The sequence below is a fragment of the Mirounga angustirostris genome, unplaced genomic scaffold (genome assembly GCF_029215605.1).
Source record: "Mirounga angustirostris isolate CCGP_5_RB_7025 unplaced genomic scaffold, mMirAng1.0.hap1 SCAF_10, whole genome shotgun sequence".
Lineage (NCBI taxonomy): Eukaryota > Metazoa > Chordata > Mammalia > Carnivora > Phocidae > Mirounga > Mirounga angustirostris.
This window is the reverse complement of record NW_026991718.1, coordinates 52,526,936-52,550,613: the sequence shown is the minus strand read 5'-3', so window position 1 is coordinate 52,550,613 and position 23,678 is coordinate 52,526,936. Positions and strand designations below refer to the sequence as shown.

Sequence of the window (23,678 nt, the reverse complement as noted above, 5' to 3'; positions counted from 1 at the left end):
AAGCAAGGAGATTCTTTTTCAAGATAAGTTCCCCCCCCCACCCCACCCCCTCGGGGCAATAGCTTGAATTCTGGAAAGATGTGGGCGAAACGTAGCTTGCTTGCCTAACAGCTGTTTGCTTCTAATTATTTTCTCACGCAGAACATGCAGTGGCGTGCATGCGTGTGCAGACAGGAAGGAGCCAAGCAGAGTCTCCGAGATGAACAAGAAAGGGAATTTTCTATTATGTCGTTTTTAGGAATCTGTACCTTGTGATTAACACGACATACTTGGTTATAGCCAGGTTTTCATTTCTGTAATCTTGGATTTGGAAACAACGCTAATTCGGTTTGAAGAACCCAATTTCTGCTCAAGAGCATGTTATTCCTCTGCTAACTTGTGGTTTAGGACTGAGATTTATGAAATAAATAGGGATAGAGAACGACTAGATTTAAAAATATAAAAACATTCCCAACACCCACTTGGAATTAGTTCAGTTCAACAAGTCGTGCTGGGTACTGCCAGATACTGAGCATACAGAGGTTCTCAAGCCTGGGTGAGTAGCAGAGTTATCCTGAGAGCTTCAAAAATACAGATTCCCAGGCGTAATGACTTAGCATCTCACAAAAGGCTTTCAAAGGCACACGGGCCATCACCACTTGCTCACTTTTTCTCATCCAGTGAAACTCCTTCCCCCTCCCCCCATGCCTCCTTTTTAACATCCAAACTCCCTAAGCCATACCCCTCTGTTGCCCCCAGTTACTCTTCCCTCCACAGCCCCTGCTCTCGGGCCTCCTCCTTAGTCATTGTGTTCACCTGCTGGTTCCCATAGTATGGTCCCTAGACCAGCAGCAGCAACATCCCCCAGGAACTTACTAGAAATGCACATTCTCAGGCCCAACCCAGATCTACTAAATCAATGACTTTGGGGGTGGGGCCCAGCAATCTGGAATTGAACAAGCCCGGTTAAGAAATTGTCACCGAAGGTTCCAGCTGGGCTTCCATAAGAGGCTCCCTGAGGGCAGGAATCTTGGCACTTGGCTAAGAGACATGACCACACCTCAGTGATTTGCCAGAAGTCTCAGCCTCCAGTCTGCCTCCTGCTGGTGGGGCAGCTCAAGCGAACGCCTGCTCAGCTAACTCTATACAATAGCCCGCCGGTGTGATTGCTCATGCTTGAGTCTTCTCCCCACCAGATTGGACCCCTGGAGGCACCAGTTATGCTTACCTCATATTTAGCCTCTGCTAAAAAGCACAGTGCCTGGCCCAGCGTAGGGACTCCAGCGTCTTTTGTTAAAGAGCTGACACATAGGATTAATTATTAATGCTGCTGGTTAGACTATCTCCTGCGACACACACCGATCACTTTGGCACCGTCAGTCCAAAGAAGGTGACATTCTTCTTGCCATCTCCTTGAGGAGAGGAGAGAAAAAGAAGTCATCTTATGTGTTCCCGGGCCAGGTGGTCGAGGGAACGGCAGGAACAAGGAGGTTTCAGAATAGAAGCCCAGAAAGGAATTCAAAAGTAAAATTGTCTATCTTTCCAGAAGAAGGGCAGACTTGCTACCAGAACTTCCGCATTCATACTGTTGAACCAGTTTCATGCTCCGTGATGAGCCCCATCTTAGCCACAGCACCTGTAGACATCACTGGGCCTTGGAAAAACATTTAGCCTCACATAGGACCATAAACTCTGCTTCCCTTTCCTGAGCCCTCTCACTGGATTTGTCATGGTCTTGGTGGGAAACAGAAGCACACTCAAGAGGGTTGAACTTCTGGCAAGGGCAGAGTTAAGGGAACTCACAGAGATGGCCAGGCGTACAGGGACTAGCAACAGTGGGAGCAGGTGCACCCCTGGGCCTAAAGGACAAGGAGGAGAGATGGTGTCATTGGAGCCGGTGGCCAGAAGGGGCCATCCACTGGGAGCTGTGGCCATAGAGAGGGAATCAGCAATCTAAATCTGCCCTACCACCTGTTTTTATATGGCCCACAAACTAAGAGTGATTTTCCTTATTTTTAAATGGTTATGTAAGTTCTTATATAATATCCTAGAGTTTGTCTCTTGAGCTAGAAAGCCTAGAATATTTACTCTTTGGCCCTTTACGGAAAGTGTTTGCAGATCCCTATCCTATAAGAACACAGCCACTGAAGAGGGCAGGGGGTCAGGGAGGAAACGGAATGAATGCCCCCACCTCTCCCTCATCTTGCCCTCATCTCCTCCGGTACCACCTACTAGCCAAACTGAAGGAAACCAGATGATGTTATCTGTAGAGGTCAGGCTTCTAGGGCATAGAGCTGGGAAGGCAGAGAAAGGCAGAGGATGGGGGGCAGGCAGCTCAAGGAGAGTGACCAGTCTACTCTCTGCCCCCCACTATAAATAGGGACAATACTCCCACCTAGTGCAAAACTTTTAAGAGACACTGGGAAGACTCTTAGTTCCCCCAATGAAAGTAGTCAGAATCATATACATCTTTAAATGTATTGCATTTGACTCACTCTTTTCATCATCTTATGAAATAGATATGAGGAGCAGAGAAGCAGGTGACTGCTTTTGCTATGCAAACCCAGTGGGGACTCAGCAAGAGAAGAAGTCCACAATGGGCTTCTCTCCACCATTCCCCAGTCTAATTTAGGGCACTGACCACAGCAGCCACACTTCACCCTTTCCTCATTCCAGGTTCATGACCAGGAAATTTTCCGATATTTGGCCTTAATTTGCCTGTGCTCAGCTTTCACCCCCTAGATTGACAGCACCCCATGCTTCTCATTAAATTGGGACTGACTATTTCAGACAAGTTAAGTAATGCCCAGATAGATGGCCTCCAGAGAGATTAAAACCAGGACAGTTTTCAGGTTTGCTGGAAGGCTTGCAGCCTTTAGAGAAACCATTTTCTCCCTTTCCAATAGCTCCTCCACATGACTGGAAATGACAGAAATGATAGCCAAAGGACAAAAGCCAGACCCTGGATGGCCAGGCAGACCGGCTGTTCTTTGCAAGAGAGCCAGACGGTGAAGGGGCAGAGTCAGCCCGTACTACTCGCAGGGCCTGGGAGGGGGTGGTCTTCTGTTCTGTTCATTTTCTGTCAGGTCAGCCTTCATCCCTGGCTTAAAGCACCTTGACCTTGTAATCAAGCAGCATTTAGTCATGAGACTGTACTGGATGGAGCTGTATGTAGCCCAGGAAGACACAGCGAAGCCTAAGTGTTGTCAGATGGGCTGCTGATGTTGAACAGACTTTTTTTGTCCCTCTCTGGCTACTTTTTATAATAACTCCACACTTTTTTTTTTAATTGACGGCACTAGTTTATTTCCCTCTTAAAAGTCCAACTGCAACCAAATGAGGTGAACACAACCTCAAGATTTTATTGTCTTCATAATATTAGCAAAATATGAAGTTTAGAACTGGATCACTTGCCCCTTTCTCTTCTTATCTCCTCCCAGTCCAAAATGCTTGCATCTCTTAATAGCCAGCATTCTCTTAGATCTGCAATTGGGCTCAACACATTCAAGCCTCGGCACAATCTTTGTAGTTTTAGCCTTTTTCCAGAAAATTGGCTTAGTCTGCCCACCATAGCCACTCTGCTTCCTGTCATAATGCAGCTTTCCCTGGGCATAAAGAGAATCTTTGCCCTTCTTGTACTGTGTCACTTTGTGGGGCTGGTGCTTGCCACACTTCTTGCAGAAAGTCCGGCGGGTTTAGGAACATTCACTATGTTTGCGAGAGCGCTGTTGGCACAGAAAGAAAGAGGCCAGGCTCCAAGCTTTTTTAAAACAATGACCAAAATTCAAAAACAGCAAAGCAAAAAGTATCCTTTGTGAGTGTGTGCGACTGTGCGTGTGTGTGTGTGTGTGTGTGTGAGAAAGAGAGTGTTTCCAACATTATTCATTCATTTATTTCATTTGAGGAGAAGCATGGGTCACAATATTTACCATATATTCTAAGGTGTAAGAATTCCAGTGTTAGTCTATAACAGCCCTATCGTTGGACTACCCTCAAAATTCTCAACCTCTGACTAATTTCCAAGCGCTAAGGCAGACAAACCAGAAGAGAAGACACAGCTGTTGCTTGGCCAAAATTTTAAAAAGGAGAGAAAAGGAAGCTCAGCCACAAACCCCAGGCACCGGGATGCTCGGAATGACGGTTGCATAAACATTCCCGGCCCTGTCTTGTTGTTTAGGAAGAAACAAAAACTAGAGTTGACATAGAGCTCCCAGTTTGCATGCCTTTGTGGATTTGAAGGTTGTCTGAGCCTGAGGAATAGTTTGGGAGGCTGGAATTGGTAAATTTCTCATTTTACAGTCAAGATGTGTCAACTTCCTATGAAAGAAAGCTATACTTAAATGTCAGCTCATATATTCTGACAGAGGGTCCTGAGGGTAATGGGAAGATCTCTGTTTCAGCTTCCCAGCAGCAGTTGGGTGTTTCTTCCAGGGAGGGACCGGTGTCTTGAAATGCATCCTATGGACAGGCCTGTGTATGATGGACACCCAAATCCGAGATAAACAGTAGAATCAACTCAAAGGCCCCTTCCTCCCCAGACTTTGGGTAAAGCCCAGGGACTGGTTGGAAAAAATCCCCTGAGGCCTTTCACGCCCCAAAGGGATATTATTAATAACCTCATTAGCTGTTGTCTTGAAATGACAGGCTTCTGCCCGCATTCAGAAAAATAAAAGCTCCAACAGCCTTTGTTACGCACTTCTCCTTGACCTCGGAGAGCAATTTTTTTATCCTCTTCTTGGTTATAAACACACTTATTCTAAAACTTACTCCAGCTCTTGCATAAAAGCTACCTGCTGTAGGAGCAGAACAAGGTGTTGGAAGTGTCAATTACCCAGATGGTTTCCTATGCCCCAGAGGTGGGACTTTGGGCTCATCTGTGGGACCACCAGAACTCAGAACCCGGGGAGTATGATTAGGACTAATTAACTAGTCTCACCTTGGCCAGAGGAGCCCAAGGACAGCAACTCACCCAGATGAAGCCCTCCCCTGGGTGAGACACATACTGTAAGTCGGGCCCAATTCCAAAGGCTTTCCATGCACTCGCTCCTTTATTTCTCACATCAACCCTCAGAAGTAGAAATTCCTACTACCCCCATTTACAGAGGGAAAAACTAAGGCACAGAGAGGTTAGATAACTTGCCTAAATTCATACTGCTAGTAAGATGTTTCTTGGTTTATTTTATTAACGGCAAAGCATCCATTCGAGCTAGCAATGAAACCCGCTATTAATCAAACAGGAGAGAGGACTGAGAGCCTGGAGGTAAAAGACCAATTAGGAAACTGTTCACAGGATGAGTGACAGATGACAAGGGCCTGGGCCAAGGGAGTAGCCATGGAGACTGTGGGGCAGAGTGGGCAGAAAGCTGTGACAGGAGAGCTGTGACAGAGAGAATGTCCACGGGACACGGTTCAAGTTGGATAGGAGGAGTTGGCCGAGGGAGAGGATATGACAATGATTCTCTGGTGTCCAGCTTGCCCAGGGAGATATCGGAGGTGCCAGGAACCAAGCAGGGTATGCAAAAAGGGGAACGGGTTTGCGAAAGATCGTTCAGTTTTCTTTTCTTTTTTTTAAAGATTTTATTTATTTATTTGAGAGAGAATGAGAGAGAGCACATGAGAGGGGGGAGGGTCAGAGGGAGAAGCAGACTCCGAGCCAAGCAGGGAGCCCGATGCGGGACTCGATCCAGGGACTCCAGGATCACGACCTGAGCCGAAGGCAGTCGCTTAACCGACTGAGCCACCCAGGCACCCAATCGTTCAGTTTTCAATACCCATGCTACATCTGCATTACAACTAAGATTTGGTAGGTAATTGGATCTGGAATTTAAGAGAGGACTAAGCTGAAGGTAGAATTTGTGAGCCATCAGCAGACAGATGGAAGCTGACCCCAGAGACTTGGTGAGAGGCCCCCAAGTGGGAGCACTCAGCCTGAAGGAGCGGCTGGGAGAGAGCTGAGGGGAGCACCAGGTAGAGGCTGAAAAGGACTAAGCCGAGAGGTAGGAAGGAGCACTGAGGCCAAGGGAGAGTGTGCAGAAGGGAGAGGCCCAGTGCATCAGATCTCAGAATTGAGTAAAATGAGGCCCAGCAGTGGCCAAGGCATTTGGCACTTGGGATCCGTGGGTGGCCTGAGCAGGTGCAGCTTTGGTGGAGTGTTGTGGCCACCAAACATTGCCAGAGAGGCCAGACAATGGCGGGCTGGAGGGTGATGAGAAGGGTGGCCCAAAGGAAGGGGGGAAGGGGGTGGAGGAGCAGAGAATGGAGGACTGGTAAAGTTCACATTATTGGATTCTTACACTCTGTATTACGTTCTTTTATGTCTTTCTACAGAGCCTCCCAGATGATCATTTTAACAACTTTCCCATGATCATAGATAACCTCGTTTCTGTGAGACGAGTATCTATTCCAGTATCTAACTGTAGGCCTTGTAACAAGCTTATACGGTAGATGGTACCATTGTGGTCCATTTTAAAGATGAGAAAGGTGAGGCTTAGGGAGACGAACCAGCTTGCCTGAGGCTGCAGACCCAGAATACAAACTCAGGCTGCTGAATCTTCCCTTTGTGCTTAAGTATCACACTGGGACCCACTGCCACCAGAAAACCTGACTTACTACCGATTCTCGCGGTATGACACATCTAGGTGGTCTCTGCTCTTTTGCTCTGCGTGTAGCTTTAGCTTTAAGTTTCTGCAAATATTCCTCCAGCCCCATCTTATTGCTCCTTGTGTGTGAAGCAGTTGAGTGATTAGCACACAGAACGCTGTGGGTGGGCTGATTTGCAAAGACAAATACTGGGCGTCCCCCAAAATAGGGAAAGAAAAGAGGCATTCGTCCAGGAAACCCACCTGGTTTTATCCTGAAATATAAATGCTTATCCCAAGGAACCTTAAAGGAAAACATTTAACTGATGATTGAAATGGTTTAACACAGAAAACCATGCTGAACACAGCAGCAGTCCCATCCAGCTTTCTAAAGTCATTTCAGAATATTTTTAGAGGCTTCGTAAATACCTTGCCAAAAGAGATGAGAAACATGACACTTAGCGAGACAAAATTTAACCCACAAGAACTTGTGCAAGAGTTGATAGAGGTTCAAGAACAGATTTTTTTTTTATTTGAATATAACCCACCAGAAAACAATGTCAGAATGTGAAGTCTTCAGGATGATATTCTTAAATTGGTGTTTCCGCTATAAAAGCTTTGTGTCAAGCAACTTGAAGGGCTCTGGACTTCCCCAGCCTTTCGAAACCATCCTGTAGAGACCTCTTCCAGCTGACAGCCTTCAAACAGGCCTCACTGACACCCCAGTAGGAAGTACAGTTGGGCCCAGTATATACCTACGTGTGCGTTGTGTGCTCACACAAACACCCACCGGTACACACACCCAGACACATTTAACTGATACGAATTTGTCACAAAACAATAGTTATCTTCACCACGTGCAAGTGACTCAAGTATTTTCTTTCCTCTTCTATTTTATTTCTTAAACTTTCTGGTCCTAATACACAAAATTGTTTCATGAGGGCTTGAAGAGTTGCAACCAAGGGTTTAGAAACCCTATTATAAAGGATGTAAGTTCAAGTACTCCAGCCAGAAGGCACGCATGAGGAAGAATCTATGGTTGGTATAATAGAAAATACATGAGCTTTGGAATTACACAGCCATGGGGTCCAATCGCACCTCTCCAATTTACAAGCTGTGTGCCTAGGCAAATTAGTTGTTAGTCTGACCTTCCGTTTCCTCTCCATAATTCTTTTGGACTTTGGCAGAAGACCCTTGTGAAAGCACCTAGCCCAGCAATTAGAAGCACTGAATTCAGTCATTCATCCAACTAATATTTACTGAGCACGAGATGCTCTGCTAGGGCTGGGTGGACAGCAATTGACAAACCCAGTGACACCGCTGCTTTCATGGAGTTGCCATTCTGGTTGGCAGAGACAGACAATACGCAAATAAACATAGAATATGTCAGGGATTAATAAGGGCTCTGTTAGTTTCCTATTGCTGCTGTAACAAGCTACCACTAACTTCGTAACTTAACACAGATGTATTATTTTACAGTTCTGGAGGTCAGAAGCCCAAAATCGGTCTCACTGGGCTAAAATCAAGGCGAGGCCAGGGCTGCATCTCTTTTGGAGGCTCTGGGAGAGAATCCGTCTCCTTGTCTTTTTGAGAGTCTAGAGGCTACCCACACTCATTGGTTTCTGGCCCCCTTTCCTCTCCAAAGCAACCGTGAGTTGAACCTTTCTCACAGGTATCACTCTGACTCTCCATCTGTTGACACAACTTCTCTGATCCTGACCCTCCTGCTCTATTAAGGATCCACACGGTTACATTGGGTCCACCTGTATAATCCAGGATAATCTCCCCACCTCAAGATCCTTAACTTAATCACATTTGCAAAGTCCTTTCTGCCCTGGAAGGTAATATATTAAGGGTTAATAGCGCAAAGCTAAATAAATGTCATTATTTCCTTTTAGTATTTACAGCAGGGGAAATCAGCCTCATTCAGCACGGCTAGGGAACGAGAATGGCCAGAGGCAGTAGACTCCCGTCACCACACACTGAAAACTTCAGCACTCACAGACCCACTCTTCTCAGATTCAACCCATTACCTACACCTCCAAAGGGGTTGTGATTTGGGGCAATGTGGGATGTTTGGTCATCTGTCCCTCGAGCCTGGGATCCCTGAGCAAGTCATAGGTGCTGAGTGAGCCTAGGGGACAACCAGGGATCTGCATCCCCGGGGACTTTCATTGATCTTGCTCCACTGACAATTCTGTATAGTAATTTTCCTGAATTTGTCATCATTGCTTCATTTGTGAACTCTGGACATTAAGTGGGCAGAAGAAACTTCAGTGAAAGTTGAAAAGTTAGACTTGTGGTGTGAGGATATGCCCAGAAACATGGTAAAAGCAAAAATTGAGAGCCTAAATGAGCTTCTCTGTGTTTGCAAGTTTGGGGCTGCCCCCAAGTCTCAGGTGTATGTACCCCGCATGAGTGTCAGAACCTTCTGTTATGGGTCTCTTCTCCTCCTACGTTCCTGCAGGCCCCTGAACTTAGGGCCTGGAGAGTCACTTAGCCTGTTACAACTACATTGCTGGTGGTATGTTGTTCACATGACTGAAGAAGCATGGAAAGTTCTACATGTCTGTGCTGGCCACTGCTCTGGTTTCATTTGTAATCTTGGTGCATTTGTTTTTGTTTTTGTCTTTTTCAGGGAAAACTGGATGCCTTGTGGGTCTTACTAAGGAAAGGATATGATCGTGTGTCTGTGATGCGTCCACAGCCAGGAGACACGGTAGGATTCATTAATGGTGTCACACACACATTGTTTTTCTCTCTCCCTCTGACTTCGTTGCACTGGAATAACTCCAGATATATCCAGCTGTTATTTTATTTTGTGAGAAATCAGATAGTAATTTTAAAAACTCTAGTTTCTATAAGACCTCGAGTGTTGACCTGTTTTTTCTAGAAAGGATCTTGACAGAAATAAGTTGAGTTAAACTTCCTAGGACTTGAGCTTCTTAATTTATGGGTACAGTGAGTAAAAGAGGCCTAGACTGTGCCAGGAGAGAGGCCTGCTGCTCTCCAACAGCCGTGGCCAGTGATGACCAGTGATGACCAACAAGATGCCAGAGCCACAAGATGGGGTGAGGAAATGGGGGCCACAGAAAACTCCCACCATCTTCCAGCAGATATTGGACCCAGTTGTTTAAGACCTCAGGAGGGCCTTCTGCCCTGGTGAGGATTTGCCCTAAAATGGTCAGGGCCAAGCTTGGAATGTCTCCAACTAAGAGGACGAAGAAAGGGAAGAGCCAGCAGAGACCCTTAGAAACCATCTGGCTCATCTTCATTGTATCAATGAGAAAATGGAGGACAAGAGAAGCTGAGTAACTTGTTCTGTTCACATAGTAACAATGCTCGAAACAACTCCAGTTCTGCCGAAATCACACTATTGCTCTGTCTTCTTGTAAGAACTCGTCTCTCGTCCCTAGATTTTATAACAAAGCTTGGCACCAACTTCTCCCTCAACTATCAGCAAATTACATCTTCCATCCACTACTCTGGTATCAGACACATTAACCCAAAAGCAAATAAAGGTGTCTGACTTGGAACTCCTTTCAGATTAGGTAAAGAACTTCCTTCTTGGTGGGAAAACTCCAGGCAAGTTACTTAACCTCTCTGAACTTCATCTTTATAAAGTAGATGATACTTTGGCTGGTTGGGGAAGGTATTGTTTGTAAAGAATTTGGTCCAGTGGTGAACACATAGTATGCTCAATCAATGGCAAATATAATTGTGATTATTTACTTTGTGTTTTTCTACTATCTGCGAAGGGCTGATGCAGAAATTCAAAGCATATTGCAGTTGATGTGTATCAGGTGCACCCACTTGTTTACCCTGCTCACTCTTTGACACAGCACAACTCATAAAATGCAAGAGCACAGCCTATATGCACCTGGTGACAATGGGTGGTTTGTGGCTGAGGGGGTTTGGTCTAAAGTTTCATAGCAGGGGCAATTAGCTGTTCCTGGCTGTGGCAGGGACAGCAGGCAAGTATGATGTGAAAGAAACCAGGACATATAAATGCGGAGCTGACTTGGCTCTCGTGGCACATGGAATTCGTAGTTTAGCTGTGAAAGTCCATAAGAACACACTGTGATGGCAAATGTTAAAGTACAAACTCTACAGTTAACAGAAATGAGCCTAGGCCGTAAACTTTGTAAACTCAGGGTGGTTATTTGGCCTTATTAATTATACATCTGTTTTCCGTGGAAAATGAAGTTTTTTTAGCATGCATGAGACTCAGCTAACAGATTAAGAAAAAAAAACAGTAAGATACCTAAACTCAGTTTCAGCAGTACTATTTTTTGTGACAGAATATGCTGGTCTTGACAAGCCCGTTTTCTGCAGAGCACCTGGAAACATCTCTGCTAAGATTTATTAACATTCCATCCCCCACTGACTGGTTTGGCAGAAACAAATTCATAAGCTGAGTCAACCTGAGAAGTCGTAGGCGATAGTGTCATGGATAAGATACAAGAACCAACACTGCTTGTCATGAAAAGGCCAAAGGGATAAATCCAACAACCATGGAATGCAAACTGATGGAATGTCCTCTAATGAATCACACCTAGACTGAATCTCCTAGTTGCGAATTTTGAATGGAAGTTTGCATTAACATTTGAAGATGTGCTCTACTCTTCTGAGAAACACAGTACCGCCTTAAAGTTTCATTCTCCGATCACACAAAATAATAGATTGGAAGTACAGAAGGTCTAAGAGTTAGGATACATTTGACCATATTCTCAGAGATGTCCCAAAGGGATTATTGTCCCGCCTACTTTAAATGGGCTTCCTTTATAGAAATTCTGATAAAATTTTAAGGCACACGGGAGAAACAGATGCCGAGAATTGTGTCCTTATAGTCATGACCATGGCCCCAGACATCTTGATGTACACATGGGTTACCTGAGAAAGGCCAGAGAATAGGTAGGAAGAGCACTTCACAGCTGCCTTGTGGCGACTCAGGAAAGAGTTCCAGGGGAGGGAGGACATGTTTGTCTACATGCTTATTCCTTTTTGTTTTTGCATAACTTCAGGAGACTCGCTACAGATCTGCATCACTTACCCGGTGATGACTCTGTCAGAATTCCTTAGCACTGATTTATGGGGCTGACCACATTTTCCATAAACTCAAAATGACTACATCCAGGCATGTGCTCGTGAACAAGAGTCACAGGTTCTGGATGTTTCCTTTAAAACAAAAACAAAAACAAACATCACCTAATTACATTGTCCATCACATTCTGAATTGTTTCAAACACATGTTGACCTCACAGAAACCTGGGAGTTCTTCCTTCTCCGTTCCTGTCTGCCCCATCCTCCCCACAGTTAACCCACCCCAGCCCTGCAGATGCAGACAGGGGCCCACCAACAGAGCCTTTGAGGCTGCCTGCCCAAAGGGTTGAGTGCCTCCAGCCTCCACCGCAGAGTTGAGGAGCCTGCAGAGGCCCAAGCCCAGAGCCACACCCTTCCCTGGGACTGGCGCCCACCACCTCAGAGCTGTCCAAGCCCCAGGTCAGGGAAAACATGAATGGGACCACAGGAGACAAGAGCTTCCAGTCTGCCACCACCCTGGGGTGGGCTCACAGTCCTATTGTTCCTTGGTACCAACCAGGAAAGCCCTGGGCCAATATATAAGAGAAAGTGCCAGAAGAAACCACTTAAGTAACAAACCAGCAACACATCTGATCCTAAAATATAAAAGAGTTCACTAAGCATATGATACCCTTTGCTGAAACCATCCCCCTGCCTCCAATATATAGCTATGCTCCGCTTTTTCTAAAACACATATCTCAGCGTGACATTCTGAGGCTTCAGACTTGCAAAGACCGGGAAAAAGCCCCCCAGAATAGCTTGATTTAGAAAGAACCCCCTAATTTTAAATGCAGGGATATATGGGAACTTCAGAGATCAGGGTTCATGGAATCCAGTGGTTTTTAATCTGGTTGCACATTGTGATCACCTGGGGAGGTTTAAAACACGGGGGGTAGGGGGGCATCTGGTGGCTCAGTTGATTGAGTGTCCAACTCTTGGTTTTGGCTCAGGACATGATCTCAGGGTGGTGGGATCGAGCCCTGCAGCAGGCTCCATGCTCAGTGGGGAATTTGCTGAAGATTCTCTCCCTCCCTCTCCTGTCCCTCTCCCTGCCTACACTCACTCTCTCTCTGTGCAAAATAAATAAATAAATCTTAAAAAAAAAAAAAAAAAAAAACCACTGACCCCGGGATCCCACCCCAAAGGTTCTATTTCATTAATCTGGGATGAGGTCTGGACACTGGGATTTTAGAAGCTCCCCAAGTGGTTCTAACAGCAACCAGGGTTAAGAATCGGTGATCTGGTCCAATTCCCTATTTTTCATCCAAGGCAGCATCTTCTCTTTCCTTCTCCATCAATTTGATGGCAACTCTCCACACTCCTTCAGAACCCTACGTCTGTGTCTCGAAGGCATAAGGGAAATGGATGATTACTATCTCCAAGGGCTTTCACCAGGCCCTTTCCTACCAGGAAGATTAATATCACTTCAGGCTGCTTACTGTTACTGCTTAGGGAAAAAGGATGGAAAAGAGGAACTATAACTCTGCCTCATATAGTTTTTCTCTGGATGGAATTCAGTCGATATATTGACCAGTCTAACCCCTCCCCAGTTGTTTTTACCTCGGCTTGGGCCATCCCCCTTCACGTGCTCTGGGAGGGACCCACTAGAATTGGATGTCTTCTTTGTTTTTAGCTCTTCTGTTTCTCCCAGATCTGACATCAGGAGGCTGGTACATTCCATTACTATCAGCAAGAACAAAAAACTCAGAGGCACACTGTGAGCTTGTTTTGCAAGGCCGGGCCTCCTTGCCATCAGAAAAGCCCCAGGAAACACACACACACGTAAATGTACATAAACAATGTTTGGAACTTATCTGAAGCTCAGCCCCAGAGGTTGTGAAATCCTTTCCTAGAGCCCCAGCCCCTGGTTGCTGTCTGTGCAGCTGTTTTCAATAAGGGAGCAAGGCAGGTCACATGGGCACCGAGTCACCCTACTGTGGCCGAAGCCAGAGTGAGCCGGGCAGGTTAGCTCAGAGCGCAGAGAGCGTGCTCAGCCCCGTCCTTCGAAAGCAGATGAGCTGCCGGTAACGAAAGCAACTCAGAGAATGTGTCTGGGCTCTGCCTCTTTCTCTCTGTTCTCTACTGTCCACATTCCCTCTATTACCTCTTTCTTCTTCCCTCTTTAACTGGGCTGCCTTCCCTCAAACATTCTTTGATCAAACATCTATTATGCTCCCACTAAGAACCCATCACGGGGCTGGGCAGTAGGGATACCGATTAGAATAGGACTGAATTTTGGCTTTGCGGAATTGAGTGTAGGACTTGGAAGAGAAGAGAGGGTCAGGCATTGTATTGACTGCAGATGGTTATGGAAGCACAAACCCATTCACAGTCATTTGGGGAATGACCATGATATCTATTTACAGAGCAGCAACTGAGGCTTAGTGTAGGTTATTAACTTTGCCAAGGGCACACTGCTGGTAATGTTACAGGATTTTTATTTCCCAAGTGCCCATGGTTCTTGGTCCCCCCACTTCAAAGAATGAAGAGGTAGACCAGAGGAAGAGCGGTGGGCAGCAAACACGTTTATCGAGTGATAGTGCAAAGCTCCCGGAGAGGGTGGGGACCCAAGAGGGTTGCCGTTTTGGCGTTCAAATCTAGCTTTTTTACAGAACTATCTTGAGCAAGCTGAGTGGGGGCCCCCTGTGGCTTGGCTGCTAAGGTGTGCCAATCAGGGCTTTGATCATGCACCTGCCTACCTACTGGGTTATTGTTCACGTGTTGATCGTCTTCTGGGCTCACATGTGGAGACGAACTGCCTCACCTGTGACAGTGACCGATGTTTTATGGTTAATTGTTCTGTCTCAGAATGTCTTGCAGAAGTCAGTTCTGCAGAAGCTGCCAGACAGGATGCTCCTGTGGTCTTGTCTAAGCTGTAAAACAGGATGCTAGTATGGTTTCGTCTTAGCATCCCGGCCCCCTGTTATCTTGTTGGGGACCCTGGCCCTGACTACCCAAGTGTCCAGCTAACTCCTAATAGCAAGGGGCATATCAGGGCCTTGAATCCAGGACTGTCAGATACTAGGGACTCTTCAAGTGCTTCGTGCACTCAGCAGATACTTGCCGAGCATCTTCTGTGAGATGAGCTCTGTGTTTGTGCTGGCTGCTCCTGATTAATAAGCAGTGTCCTCGCCCTTGAAGAGCAGGGACAAACAGGCAGGTGTCCAAACATCGCCCGCGTGAAAGGCTGTGTGAGGGAGCGGAGCACATGAGGGGTGGGGGACACGCCCAGGAGGGGCATTTCACCAGACGGGAGTAGAAACCAGCTTCTAGGAGTGACATTTAAGCTGCGAGCAGAAGGAGAGTTGAGAAGGGAGGACATCCTAGAGAGAAGGAAGCTGGAGCAAGGACCCCAGGGTGGGCCTCTGGCTCCTGCCAGGAGACACGAGGAGTGGGGTACGGTGGAGGACAGAATGTGGGCAGTGAGAGGAGACCCCGTGGGCTGTTGGTCGTGGGAGCCCACTCCGAGGACAGCGGAGAGCAGCAAGTGTTTTAAGCAGGGCCGTGATCCGCCCTGCGCTTCAGAGCAGTCCCACCGGCTGCAGCGCAGAGGGGGTGGCGGCGAGAGGGGGTGAGCAGAAGCAGTGGCAGGCCAGGGGGAGAGTCTGGGTCCCAGAGGAGCTGAGGAAACGCAGCGACTGGACTTGGTAACTGCCTGGGTGGGGAGGCTGAGGGACCTCCAGAGTCTGGTGTGAGCCGCCAGGGACGCCACCAGGATGAGGGCAGGAAGAGGAGAGCTTTGCGAGGGAAGATGAGGACTGAGCCCCGGAAGTGGCACGCTCGAGGCACTGGGGGGCATCCAGGCAGAGCCGGCCAGGCACGGGCCAGGGACGTGCTCCCCCTCTCGGGGGCATGCACCTGCCGGGTCCTGAGAGGGAGCGCCTCCTTAGAGTCTGTGCCTGAGACGCCCCACCAGCCGCGTGCCAGTCCCGGCCTGGGTCCGAGGCAGCTCTGCTTAGTGAGAGTTCTGAGCTGGAGGCAAAAACTGGGGAGTCGTCAGCATGGCAGTTTGTGCCTAATGTGAGTAGATGAGGAACCGGGGAGCCTGTGTAGACAGACAAGAGAAATAGGTTAAGCAGTGAATGCCGAGGGTCATGTCCTTCAAGTCATGGTGGGGAAAGAAAAAGGAAACAAGAAGGAAACTAAGAAAGACCAGCCAGAGAAAGAAAAGGTGCAACAGGAGAGCCTGGGGTCATGGAAACGGAGAGAGGAAGACACATCACTGAGGAGCGTGGAGTCGACAATGTCAAGTGATAGAAAATTTGGATGCACGCTGGCACTAGCCGTCTAATTAGCACTAAGAAGGTTATGGTGACCTTGGTGACCTTGGTGACCTAGGTTGAGAGGAATGATGGGGGCAGGAGGGAAGCTTCGTGGAAAATGGGAGGGGAGAGCCGAAACAGTGGCTGTGGGAGCACTGGGGTTGAAACCGTGCGGGCTAGTGGTGGCCCCCATCATTTGAAAACAGAAAGCAACTAATTTCCTCCCAAGCACTGCTTTCGATACACTTTGGAAAACATTGCTCAGTCCAGTGGCTTCTCCCAGTGTGATCATCCTCTGCAACATTCTTGTCACCGTTTCTCGCGCTCACCAAAAATGTGTTTGCTTAGTTAATAGGGTTTTTGCCCTTATCTATAATTTCTTATCTTTTCTTTATTCAGTTGTGATCATACTGTATGTGATTTAGTATTGAATTCTTTCATTTAATTTAGTCATATAAGCAGAAGGGGGGAACAATTTTTTAAATCGCTTTGGTTCCTAGGCAATTAAGATAATTAAAAATCGCTGTTTGATGTGTGCTGATAACACATTCCTTCCCGCATATTGGCAATTTTAAAGCAGATGCATGTCTGTGTAAAGAAATAAACATTCCCGGGTGTCTGGGTGGCTCAGATGGTTCAGCATCCGCCTTCGGCTCAGGTCATGATCCCGGGGTCTTGGGATTGAGCCCCGCATCGGGCTCCCTGCTCAGCGAAGAGTCTGCTTCTCCCTCTGCCTCTGTCTCTCCACTGACGGGCCAGCCAGGCGCTGATCCTGTGGTTCCTACCAGTCATTTCCCTTCAAAGAGAAGCCTCTTGCATTTGAAACTCCTAACTTCAGTTTTCCTCTGAAGTTGCTTCATTGTGTCTCTAGTAAACTCCTCTGTTCTGACAACACTGATTGTTGAAAATAAAATGAACAGAGCAAACCCAAGAGCTGGAAATGTCTACCCCATTCGCTAAGCATGATCCTTGTCAACAAATGGCTACTGGGGCACCATGCCTCTGTGGAAAAGGCAGACAAGCATGAGACGTGGTCTTGACATCAGACAATGGACAGACTGGTTCAGGAGACGGAACAGATGGCCGTCAAGGTCTCTCCCTGGGCAGAGAGAGCTGAAGGGACTGACAGCAACAGAGAAAGGGCCATCACTGGCAGCCTGAGGGGACAGGAGGCCTCCACAGGGACAGGTAGGACTTGCCCTGGGCGGTGGAGGCAAGCTGGGACTTAGTCAAGCAGCCAGGGTGTGGAAGGGCTGAGGTAGCAGGTGTCCAAAACCAGGATGCAGCCCATTAAGTGCCTGTGGCCAACAACAATGAGAACACATCCCAGGCTGGAGAGGAGGGAGTATGCGGCCCCCCACCCTCCCGCCCAAGGCTGCAAGGTGCACATGAATGAGATTTCACCACCTTGATGGTCAGACTAAAAAGTACGGACCTAATTCTATAACCATTGCGAGCTAATCTTCATCTGGGATAAATGTTATTGTGCCAAAGTATATTGTATTTTTAAGGAATTTTATCTCATACAAGTTTGACTAGATATTAATAGTGTTTTTAATTTATATGTACAATTGGGCCACAGATGTCTTGTCTTAGAGAGCCACCAGATGACAGTTGTCCTACCAAAGCTCAGGGACAATGGCTCTAATATGTTGGGAACCAGTTAATAGGCTGTTGCACTGACCCATGCGTGGATCAGGAGGCTTGAATTTAAATGGTGGCACAGGGAAGGGGAAGACAGAGATGGCTCTATCTGAAACTGGCTGCAGCATTGTGTGGAGAAAGAGATCAAGGGTTTTAGCATCGACAGACCCAAGTTAAATCCCAGTGCTACCTTGTGGCTTCAGTTAAGTTTCTCAGCCTTCCCTTTCCTCGAGCACAAAAGTGATCTAATAATCCCTACTTCTTTAGGTGTTGTCAGGATTCAATAAAATGGCAAATGCGAATAATTCAAGTACATGGGAGTTCATTTTCTTCCCTTCCTTCCCCCAGAAATTTGCAATCGATTTCAGGGAAGTTTGTTACATCTCAGCAAGAATAAAAACTTCTCCGAATTAGTCTCTTATGTTTAAATTAGGATTGACCAGGGGCGCCTGGGTGGCTCAGTCGTTAAGCGTCTGCCTTTGGCTCAGGTCATGATCCCAGAGTCCTAGGATCGAGCCCCGCATCGGGTTCCCTGCTTTGCGGGGAGTCTGCTTCTCCCTCTCGCATTCCACCTGCTTGTGTTCCCTCTCTCGCTGTGTCTCTGTCAAAAAATAAATAAAAAATCTTTTAAAATAAATAAATTAATTAGCATTGGCTTAAGAGAACCAAGTAATCTACAAATCGAAGTCTTTTTGTGAAGGTCAATCTTGTCTTGCCCAATAAACAGTAATTTTATATAGGCTTTTTACATTGAGGATCTTCAAAATTTCATCCATATCTAACACCAGCCTGGAAGTGCCCAGCAAATCTGGGGAGAAAGTCCAATTTGCTGGCCACTGACTCCTGACCTTTTTAACCTTTTGTAAGAGTAGATCATTTAAGAAAAAGAAAAGAAAAGCAAATTATAGGAAATGTTCCTAGAGGGTGTGATTTATTTTGGCAGAGTACCTTCCTTGGATATTTGAATTCTCAGTAGTATTTATTCAGTTCTCACCCTTGGAAATCTTTCCTTCACTGTCTCATTGGAGAGGGACATGAGTACTTAGAATTCTTGGCTTACTTTCCTGAATTTAAAAGAGAAAAAGTTCAAGACACTCTATGTCCCCAGCGAAAACCAAACTGTACCCAAAACATGCAAAGTTGACTGTTTTCAGAGAGAAGTCAAACCCAAAGTTGATACTGCAAAATATACCATCCTGAGATTTTTTATTTTTTTGGCACCAACTTCCTTCCCCACAGTCGGAGGTCTCTCTCAATAAATGGCTGTGCAAGCAGCTGATGTGGTTAAGGGCTCTCCCCTCCTTCCACTCCCTCTACCTCTCTTCCAGTCCCCCACAGTTTAACCCCCCTTTCTCCACACGTGTACACACTCACACACCCGTCGTCGTCGTCATCATCATCATCATCATTTTATACCTTCTCTTAGGACTTTCACATTTGAATTGCTTCATTTCCCAAACAGCTGCAGCAACAGAATGTCAAGTCCTGGTATCAAGTTGCAAATAGCAAACAGAGAAGTAAATACTAGAGGCTGAACAAGACAGGGCTGGCTGATAAAGACACCTCTGTTCAAATTCCCTGACCTCATTTTTTCCTCCCAAACAGAATCAGGATTGAGCGAGGCAGGGCTTGGTTCTAGAGTCAGAACTGCACCAAAGTACATAACATTTTAGGAAGTTTGCTACTTTGTTCAAACACGATGTTTATGTCTAGCCACTCAGCTGCCACCAGCCTGTCCCTCCAGCTGAGGACATGGGGAAAGATCATCTCCAGGGACAGTCTGTGACTCCACGATAGGCCACGGTTGAGAATCCTCCTAACCCCAGCTGGTGGGGAGTTGTGCTCTGGCCAGAAGTGTGGGTTGAATCATAGATGGCAAAAGCTGACCTAGGAGATAGCTTTCCAGAATTCACGGTATGAGGAGGAGCCAGCCTCCTGTAAGACATCCAGCACTCCCAGATACATTTTCTTATTTTCTCCCTAGCACCACCTTACTTTCTCTCCTTTTTGCATCTTGGGAAGATGAGGCTCAGATAATTAGGCCCCTGCTCTGTTCAAGGTCACAAAGAGAATTAGTGGAAGTGTCCGGACGAGACCCCACCAGCCCTACACTGCCTGGCCGCCCTTCCATCCCCCACCCAGGCTGGGAGAGGAGGGTGGGGATCGTGAATGGGCTTGGTCTCTTGAAGAGAACATAAGACAAGACCCAATCTGGAAAGCAGAGCAAGTCCCTGTCACCGAACCACCTCCCTTTTTGTCCTCCTACCTCTCCCACCCCCCAACACCTTTCCATTTGTATCCTGCTCAAGGTGACATAACCACTAATGACCTCCCACACTGGCCCACTCTCCTGCACAGTGTGCTGTGCTCCCAAAGTGTTTCATGCTCTTTGCCCTTCCTGATTCTACCTCTCCCTGCCTCCCCTTAGCCACCAACATCGTGCGTAGGCCAGAGAGCACCCACTCATTCCCCTATCGAGTCTTGAGCTCCTTCTCTATAGCAGGCACCAAGCTGTACAGCAGCGATTTAGCATGAATGAGGCGGGGTCCCTGCCCTTGTGGGGTGTACATCAGAGTAGTCAGGAAAGCACTGAGTTGTACTTGATGTGATATGTGGTATGGAAGGGGGAGTTTGGGATTCCATGGGAGCATAGAGCAAGGAGCTGTAACCCAGACTAGAGGCTCAGGGAAGACTTACAAAAGCAGAGACCATTTGACTGAGCTCTTCTGGTGAAGTAAGGGATGAGCCCTTCTGGTTGGGAGGAACAGCATGTGTGAAGCCTCAGGTAGGAGAGGAACAGAAAGAGGACACCCAGGCTGACCTTGGAGAGAGGAGGGGGAAAGCAGTCTCACCCACATCCTGGCTCTGGCTTCTCCACCCTTTTGTCTGCTCCCATCTTTTGGGTACTCAGCACTCAGCTGCAGCCCCATTTTCTCCAAGACCCTCCACCAGTCCCAGCTCATTGTCTGGCCCCTCCTTCCACTGCGCTCACAGCGACTGCCAGGAAGTTCAGCACCTTTTTAGCTTAAAGTCAATACTGACTTTCCTTCCTGAATAAGCTGTGATTTTAGGAAAGAAACCATAGCGCTTTTTTTTTTTTTCTTTTTCTCTCATAGCACTGAGGACGTGGCTCAGTTTGCCTTCTTGTCCCAGGAATTGTCACTCTCTGCAACCCCCAGGTGATCACAGCTGTTTGTAAACTTTTATGATGTTCCCTTTGTAGGCACCTGCTTTTGCATTTTCCTAGTGGGCAAAAATGTCTCCATAAACCGAAGAGAGAGTGTTCATACTGTCTTCTAGGAGCATCTTCCAGTAAAATGAGGCTTAATAAGGGTTATTAAAACATTAGATTTTCATTACAATTGCGTTCATACTTTTTGTCACCACCACTTATTAATAACTTTGACTTTTTAAAAACAGTTTAGGAGAAAAACAACTCTCTGACTTTACTAGTCTCACTTTACAAATCCATTCTTATGATACTTGCCTTAACATTTTTTCTTTTTGGCTAATACTATTGAGAGCAAAGTCGTGTTCTGAACCCATGATGCTAGCCGAGTTAGCTCCGGGGATGCTCACTCCTCTAGTATTCAGCACCTCTCTGCCTTCTTGTGCTTCCTCCCAACATCTGGATTGGGTTGCCCCATTGAAGAACGTGGCCTCAGAGGCTGATGCCTAGGCTTTGGCCACAGTCATGGGCATAATGACTTTTCAAGGCCTCTGACTGGAATACAAGCTCGAAACGGGAGTGAATCTTGAGTAAGCTTTTCCGCATTCTCTACCACTCACTGAAGGTGATATGTGATGGCAAATTCCTAAATGTCACAGAGTCTGGAAAAGTGTACATCATAACAGGTATCCATTCACCTTTAGTGGTACAACTAATAAAAGTGAGCCCACTGAAAATTCCACTGTGGGATCATCCGTGTTGCTGCACAAGACAGTATACCACTTCTTTCTCTTTCTAGCAGGGAAAGTAGTTCTGCTTAAGAAAGGTGGAGTTTCCTCGACATGGAAGTAGAGAGAAATAGAAAGGAGACTGAGTGTCTTGTCCTTTGGTGGTGGGAGCAAGCTGACCAGAGTCCCTGAAGCCATTGCCTCGATGACCCCACCATATCTGTGGATCTAAGGGTGCTATATGGTTCTCCAAAGATAGCCAAGGCATCTGCAGAACTGAGGCCACCTTCTGTGCTTGTAAACAGTAAGCACCCCTCTAAATGAAGAATAATTCCACGAGAGCTCGCCATAGCCCATGGTCCCCACTGCCCCCCATCAGCTGCACTAGGTTGTCCTACACCACATCCTCTGTTGGTGGCCTAACATTGCAGATATGTTTGCTAATGGATCAAAACAGCATCTCTTGGCAAACTTGGACTTTATAGATAATTGGCATCAAGCCAACAACCCACATGTCCACGGTCCACACCAGGCCACTCGTGAGCAACATGGATGGAAGCTTCCAAAAGGTTTAAACTGCCCACGGGAAAATTCCAGTCTCATCCAACAGCACAGCTGTCCTTTCAGCTAGCTATAGACTCTAATGCTGAACGGAGTATTCTGCCCCTCAGAGGATCATCCACGGCCAGGTTTTGATGCCTATCCTTTATAAAATCCACCTAATGCACCTCCAAACAGTCCAAGACTATATAATAGACTTAAGTGTCAAAGGAGAACAATAATCTTTGGATAACTTTATTCTGTAATAATTTTCTTGCTCTCTCCAGCCCGTTCTTTGAGGACATGTTTAGTTCTAATCCATCTCCAAGCTGACTTCTTTTGTTTTTAATGGCAACACTTTGATTATTGAAATTCTCTAGCTTTGTAAACCATGGAACAAACTGTCCCTCCCTGAAGAAACACAGCTTCTCATAAATCTTCCCCAGAAACACCAGGGTTAGAGAAGAGAAACATGACTTGATTTTAAATGAGTAATCTTCCCAACTGTCACTTCTAAAAGATAGATAAATGCAGAGATGATAGACAGACAGACAGATGCAGTTTAAACTATAGTTTTACATGCCTTTCATAGTCCATGGAGATGGGGGGGCCTGGCTGGCTCAGTCTGTTAAGCGTCTGCCTTCGGCTCAGGTCATGATCCTGGGATCGAGCCCCACATCGGGCTCCCTCCTCGGCGGGAAGCTCACTTCTCCCTCTCCCACTCCCCCTGCTTGTGTTCCCTCTCTCACTGTCTCTTTCTCTGTGTCAAATAAATAAATAAAATCTTAAAAAAAAAAAAAAGTCCATGGAGATCAGAAGATAAAAAGTCACTCCATGACAGGAATTTAAAGTAAAGAATTTTCCTTAGGCTCTTCACAATCATGGAAGAGTAGACCAGGGCCTTCGTCCATGTGCAGAACACGAAGCAACTGGGTGGGATGACAAATGGAGTCCTACTTTTAAAAATTATTTGTAACCCCCCCCTTTTCATCCCCACAAGTAGCAAAAGATGTTTGTTTGTTTGTTTTTTAAAGATTTTATTTATTTATTTATTTGACAGAGAGAGAGAGACAGCGAGAGCAGGAACACAAGCAAGGGGAATGGGAGAGGGAGAAGCAGGCTTCTTGCCGAGCAGGAAGCCCGATGTGGGACTTGATCCCAGGACCCTGGGATCATGACCTGAGCCGAAGGCAGACGCTTAACGACTGAGCCACCCAGGCGCCCGCAAAAGATGTTTTTAGGTCGTAAATACCTCAAAGGTAGTCTAAAGCTATACTGTCCAGTAAGACGCGTGTGGCTGTTAAGCGCTCGAAACGTGGCTGGTCAGAAATGAAATGAAATGCAGCAAGTGTAAAATAAACTCCGGATTTTCAAAGATGTAGTGTGAAAAACAAAAGGACACAAAATATCTTTTCAATAATTTTTATACTGATTATATGTTGAAACGATAACCTTCTGGACATACTGGGTTAAATAAGCTGTGTTAGTAAAATAAAGTGCACTTATTAAAATGCACTTCCCCTGTTTCTTTTCACTTTTCACACACGTGGCTACTAGAGAACTAAAAACTACCCATGTGCTTTGTGTCCCATTTCTACTGGACCGCACTGGTCTAGAGGACTGGCCTGGAAGACCTTTGTGAGGAAGGGGATGACATGACTTCCTACAGGCCCTGAGGCCTCCAACCATTTGTATT

The 23,678-nt window shown here is 46.6% G+C and overlaps 1 protein-coding gene and 1 pseudogene across 2 annotated transcripts in view; one reads left to right on the top strand and one right to left on the bottom strand.

Moving 5' to 3' along the window:
* The window catches only part of ANTXR1 (ANTXR cell adhesion molecule 1), a 248,972-nt gene that overhangs the window by 160,640 nt on the left and 64,654 nt on the right, over positions 1–23,678 (top strand). For both annotated transcript variants that reach the window (XM_054509837.2, XM_064572414.1), the window contains exon 17: positions 9,196–9,276. In XM_054509837.2, the coding sequence (XP_054365812.1) occupies positions 9,196–9,276 (81 nt within the window). The remainder of the gene's footprint in view (positions 1–9,195; positions 9,277–23,678) is intronic.
* LOC123850676 (large ribosomal subunit protein eL42-like) lies at positions 3,067–6,687 on the bottom strand (annotated as a pseudogene).